Source organism: Sinocyclocheilus rhinocerous, unplaced genomic scaffold, assembly GCF_001515625.1.
Source record: "Sinocyclocheilus rhinocerous isolate Xijiao unplaced genomic scaffold, SAMN03320098_v1.1 scaffold8894, whole genome shotgun sequence".
Lineage (NCBI taxonomy): Eukaryota > Metazoa > Chordata > Actinopteri > Cypriniformes > Cyprinidae > Sinocyclocheilus > Sinocyclocheilus rhinocerous.
The window spans coordinates 5,788-12,188 of record NW_015636593.1 but is presented as its reverse complement, the minus strand read 5'-3'; the positions used below and the strand labels follow the sequence as shown (position 1 = coordinate 12,188).

General features: G+C 36.2%; 1 protein-coding gene across 1 annotated transcript; it reads left to right on the top strand.

The window, feature by feature from the left end:
* Positions 1-101: 101 nt before the first annotated feature.
* LOC107748013 (ribonuclease inhibitor-like) lies at positions 102-6,105 on the top strand (the record flags this gene model as incomplete). The annotated part of the gene is made up of 5 exons (XM_016562658.1): positions 102-225; positions 416-589; positions 3,830-4,003; positions 4,103-4,276; positions 5,932-6,105. Coding segments are annotated over 5 exons (820 nt in total), but the record flags the coding sequence as incomplete, so codon positions are not given.
* Between the last annotated feature and the right edge of the window lie 296 nt (positions 6,106-6,401).

The window sequence follows — 6,401 nt, the reverse complement described above, 5'->3', positions numbered from 1 at the left end:
CATCCTGACTTCAGCTCTGTGTTCAAACCTTTCACACCTGAGAGAGCTGGACCTGAGTGAGTGCAGTATTACAGAGAAACAGTGTCTCATCCTGACTTCAGCTCTGTGTTCAAACCTTTCACACCTGAGAGAACTGGACCTGAGTGGAAATAAACTAGAAAACAAAGGAGTGAAGCATGTATCTGAAACACTGAAGGATGTACGCTGTAAACTGGAGAGATTGAGGTCAGTAACATTCACATACAAGAATCAAAATGATTCAAATCACTTCAACAGTTTTTAAACAAAGACACTTTATAGTCTGTATATTGTAAAGAGCCTGAGTATTTTGTGATCTGGTGAAGTCAAGATGATCTCTCTTTCTATGTCTTTACAGAATGTTTTATTTTCTGCTTTTCTCTTTTCCCCAATATAGGTTAAGAGGCTGTGATATGACAGATAAAGGTTGTTCTGCTCTGACTTCAGCTCTGAAATCAAACCCATCACACCTGAGAGAGCTGAACCTGAGTATGAATGAACTAGGAGACGCTGGGTTTGAAAACCTCGGTGATCTACTGATGAATCCACAATGCAAGCTGGAAATACTAGCGTTAGTATCATTATACTGTACAGCAGTTACAGAGAGATTAAAAATCACTGATAAGTTAAAAAGGTCCAGTTTACAGTATTTAAACTGTAGCACTGCATCTGTACTGCAACTGTATTTCTCTATTGGTCACACTTAATAATAGGTGTCTCCAGTGGCGTAGCCAGAATTTTATTTTTGGGCGGGCACTAGGCTAACTAACGGACGGAGTCCAGTGGCGTAGCGTAAATCCGCAACCCAGCAAACTCAAGGGTAAATATTTGTTTTAAACTAGGAAGGCGAGCCAATGGATATCACACAAGCAACGTGTAAACTTTGTGCAAGAGTTATGCAGTGAACCTCTTAATCGCAGTCGATTCACTAGAAAGTGAAAGTAAAAACTGACGGCGCTTTCAGCATCTGACGCTGCATTAACGGCGCATATTCTCTCAGAGACGACGAGAGATGAATCTACTTCATATGCTGATAACGGTATAGAGCTAAATGTTTTAATTTACTCCCTTAATGTTTCTCTTGTGGCCCGAACATAGGCTAGTGGGGGGAAAAAAATAAATAAAGAGAAGAAACGTATTAATAAACCCGTTTTGAAAGACCTTTTTTAAAAACATTTTCAATGAGGAGTAAGCTAGCCTAATCTTTATTATCCTTGCAGCGTGTCAGTTATGCGGTGATGCGCTATGAAATTATTGCGGGGCAAATTAATTGTAATATTAATTTAATAATAAAAGTAGATTAATAATATTAATAGGCCTAATAATCAGAAGAATGTAACAGGCCTACATTAATTGAAACTGCCTAACTAAAGTGTATAAAATTATTTTATTCAGAAATGTCATGTTTGTTATTTGTCAATTCGTTATTTAAGTTAATAGGCCTACAAATTAGGAAACACGTGCAGTTAATTGCCGGCCTTTATCACAGTCCGTGTGTCGTCACATCCGACTCCGATTAGTAGCGTAAAGGAATTTCCGCCTGCTTTATTGTCAATGGACAGACACCAGTATTGTGAAGGATAGTAAACTAATTTAGTTTAGTTGAACATTGACGCAATAAACGTCAATGTTAAAACTGCGTATTTATACCGATTCCATACCATGTATCATGTCATCCTTCATTTTAATGTGTAACATTAGCCTATCTGAGCAACGCTACTGTCAACGCTGCCAGTGTTGCCAGTCAGATTAACGAAGAGCACGCAGCTCAAATAACTGCCAGAGGAATTCTCGGACTGATTTAATTTAATTTTTAATATTATTTTGTTTATTTTTTGCATTATAATTTTTAATTATCGTCTATGGTCTGGAAATATTTCTTTATTTTAACAACTTCAATTTGATGCAATTGAGATTGCATAATAAAGTCAGCGCGTGTAAAAAAATGTGAGCATTATGTTTAATACAACAAGTTTGCCCTAAACCTTTAATTTAATCCTTCTATAATACAGCCTTTAGTCATAATTAATGTTTTAAGCTTTGGTTAATTCTAATGCTTATTAATGTGATATGTTGTTTGTGTAGTTCTTTTACACTACTGTTTGAATCTTCTGCTTTTCAAACGCGGAAGTGTGATAAAGGCCTATAGAGACAGAGTGCATTAAGGCCACGCCCACCGGGGGGGAAAACAATCCAATGCTCTCCAATCACTTTCTATTGCGGGAAGCTGCCTCCTTGTCTTCTCTGACTTATAACAAAAAACAGAGCAATGCCTAAAAGCTGCTATGTGACCAGGTGTACAGCAAACAAGCTAAAAAACCTAGAACTACGTTTTTATAAGCTGTCGACCCCCCAAAAATCAAGCGTTTAGGACACAAATAGTTGTAGATGTCGGGGTATTTCACGTTGGGCCGTTCAGTTGGATCATTTCTCAAACAAAAGGAAGGTTAGGAAAAGGGGCACTGACATAGACCAATAAAATTTAGTTTCTTAATATATCTCCTCCTCTCAGATTCGCATAGGGTGGTGAAATAATCCTTTGACATGGTTAAAAATAATGAATGGTCTTGTTGCCGATTACGTTTCGCCCCAGTGGGCACAGTTCTCAGAGTAATATGACACGTTGCGCTCTACTTTTGTGTCCTAAACGCTCGTTTTTTGGGTCGACAGCTTATAAAAACGTAGTTCTGGGTTTTTTAGCTTGTTTACTGTATACCTTGTCACATAGCAGCTTTTAGGCATTGCTCTGCTTTTTGTTATAAGTCAGAAATGACAAGGAGGCAGCTTCCCGCAATAGAAAGTCAATGGAAAGCGTTGGATTGTTTTCCCCCCCGGTGGGCGTGGTTTTCAGATTATGTCGCTATGTCTCTATAGGCCTATAAAAAAAAATAGGTTAATCTTTGTGAGGACGACTGGCAACAGCTGGTCTTAAATTCTTTAGACACCACACCAAATGACTTTGAACACCGACTGAAAACACTGACTGAGCTCAAATGACATTCATAATCGGCCTGACAGTAGTGTGTTCCCGGCTTCACAGAGTGAACCGCTTCACGCGTGGAACTGAAAGTCTTACCGTTACTTGCGGACTGCTGGACGGGCTTTCTCCCTTGTCAGTACGAATTTTTGAAAGTCTTTTTTTACAGAATTATGCATTGCAGCTGTTTTTCTAACATTTTCTAACACACAGCTGCAAATTACAGTCCAACTGAATGGCTGAACACGCACGAATTTACATGCGCGACATGCCCGAAACAGCCTGGATAACAACTGGCTAACACTGCTGTTAGTCAAACTTATCAAGAATTATGCAAAAACACATTTTATTTGTTTTAGTTATTTGAGATGTTATCATAGTTCTCTAATTGTGTTAAAATAGATGAAACAATAATTATTTAACGAATATTATATTTGTATAATAAACTGTCATCAGAGCCCATGCCCGTCAGGCCCGTCAGGCCCGTCCGCTGCCTACGCCCCTGGGTGTCTTAACTAGGAAATAATTGGATTTAATGTAAAGTATTTGATAAACTGTACTGGTTGTGTACATGTTCTGCAGAAATATTATGAGATTCACATTTGCTGCAACAATGAACAAGAGACCAAAAAAAAAGAAAGAAATGTATGTCTCTAGTTTAAAAAAAAAAAGATTGATAAAACAACAGCTTCTGGCATTTGGAACTTAAAAACAATTAAAAACTGTTAAACTATGGCAACTAAAGACTATATGGAGGACTAAATGCCTACTGTTGCTCTTTTATAAGACGCCATCAAGGATCTGAACCTTTGACCTTTCTCTTTCTGTCTTCAGTCTGTGTAAATGCAGTATTAAAGAGAAGCAGTGTGTCTCCCTGACTTCAGCTCTGAAATCAAACCCATCACACCTGAGAGAACTGGACCTCAGTGAGAATGTACTTAAACACTCAAGAGTGAATACATTTTATGATATACTGAAGGATCCATGCTGTAAACTGGAGAGATTGAGGTGAGGAACATTCACATACATCAAACAATGTAGTGTGTTGGTGTTTTAATGAAACAGAATGAAAAAATATATATATTTTTCTCATTTCTCTGAATGCAGGTTAAGGTCTTGTGATATAAAAGCTGATGATTGTTCAGCTCTGACTTCAGCTCTGAAATCAAACCCATCACACCTGAGAGAGCTGGACCTCAGTGGGAATGAAATAGGACAATCGAGAGTGGAAAACCTCTGTGATCTACTGATGAACTCACAATGCAAGCTGGAGAAACTAGTGTTAGTAATATTATACTGTACAGCAGTTACAGTGTGATTAAAGTATATTATATTATGAGCTAATGGACTGATGATTCAGTAATATGTGTGTCAGTAGAAAAAACAAACAAACTTTGAAGCATTTGAAACTTTGTGGCTATAAAATTGTCATATGCTGAAGTCATATGAAATATCACGTGATATTTTCTGCAAAAAGAGATAGAAGTAAAAACAGACTTTAAAAATGAATGTAACATGAACGACAGTAGATTATTCTGACAGTTATGTGGTTTTTACAGGACTAATGGTACTTTTCACTAAATCGGTTTTTATTAAGCAAAATGTGTATTTTGTGATGGTAAACTAGACTCTAAAAATTACTTAATATTGTGATTCTCATTAACAAAATTTTCTTGATTTTCTCAAATTAACAATGTGAAAACAGTTAATTTAAATGTTATTTTTCAGTGATATTAATCTACATTTATAATTCACAAACTTTTTGTGTCTGAGTGTGAAGATGCCTCACATGTGAACTTAACATTGTCTTTTCTCTTGTCCTCAGTCTGTGTGGATGCAGTATTACAGAGAAACAGTGTCTCATCCTGACTCCAGCTCTGAAATCAAACCTATCACACCTGAGAGAACTGAACCTGAACTGGAATAAACTAGGAGTCTCTGGAGTTGAAAACCTTGGTGTTCTGTTGGGCAGTTTACAATGCAAGCTGGAAAAACTACAGTTAGTATCATTACGCCATGCAGCAATTACAGTGTGATTTAAATTTACTATTTATTCAGACAACAGGGCACAAGTTACAAAATGTACAGCTCTGAATATTCTGGTGTTTCCCCTTCTAAAGATTCTAAAGTACTATGAGCTAATGGACTGATGATTCAGTATTTCTGTCAGCAGAAAGATTTATGTGCTGAAATCTGAAATATGACAGAAGTGAGCGGACAAAAACTATAGATTATATAAAACAATAGATTATTCTGACAGAATTAAATGGTTTCTATAACACTGATGGTGCTTTTCACTAAATCTAAAAGGTTGTGAAATGCATGTGTCTGGAGGTTTGCTTATGTAGTTGGTAATGTTTTTGTCCCCAGAAGTTTGTAAATGTTTGTAAAACTTATAATTTTCTATCCTCATTTTAACTTAGTCAAAAACACTCTGATTCGGTGGGTGTTACGATTTCAGAAACCCAAAGTAGACGCCCACTACTTGTGATTTATAATAGCAACAGTAACAAACTACACCAGCATGCAGTACATTTAACTTGACTACGCTTTCTTCACTTAATATACTTATATTCCATTTAAAAATGAAAGAACAGTAAACTACACTAAAATGACTTGAAATTGAGATTGTGATTTTTCTCACATTAAGAATGTGAAAATAGTCAATTGAAATGTTTCAGTCAGTTCTACATTTATAATTCACAAAATCAGATCTACATTTATAACATATATTTTGAATGAGTGATGATTGTCTAAACTTGGGTTGAATCTAGTATCCTCAAATCCTGGCTAGGAGTTGGTTTATAGTTCTATAATATATTTTTCATGCTTCTGTTGGTGTATTAGTGTGATATATGACATTTAGTTATGATGCATTTAACTCACATTAACTTAACATGGATCTGATTCATTGTCTTTTCTCTTTCTGTTTTCAGTCTGTGTGGATGCAGTATTACAGAGAAACAGTGTCTCATCCTGACTTCAGCTCTGTGTTCAAACCTTTCACACCTGAGAGAACTGGACCTCAGTGGGAATAAAATAGAAAACAAAGGAGTGCAGATCCTGTGTGACATACTCGTTAATTCACGCTGTAAACTGGAGAGACTGTGGTGAGGAACATGCTTAAAAATCTTAAATGAAAATGCTTAAAATCATTTCAACATTGCAATTTAACTATAACACTTTTACTCAGTATCTCACAAAGAGTCTGAGTTCACATTATATTTGTATATAAATAATAAATAATATAGTATTTGTATATAGTATATAAATAATTCCTGTTGTGTTTTATGAACTGATGAAAGCAGGGTCTGTTATAAACACCTGACAGGTACCAAACACATGACAAACGCGGGTGATAATTTCATTACAGATTAGCTTTAAATGTGCAGTGTGGCACAAAGAA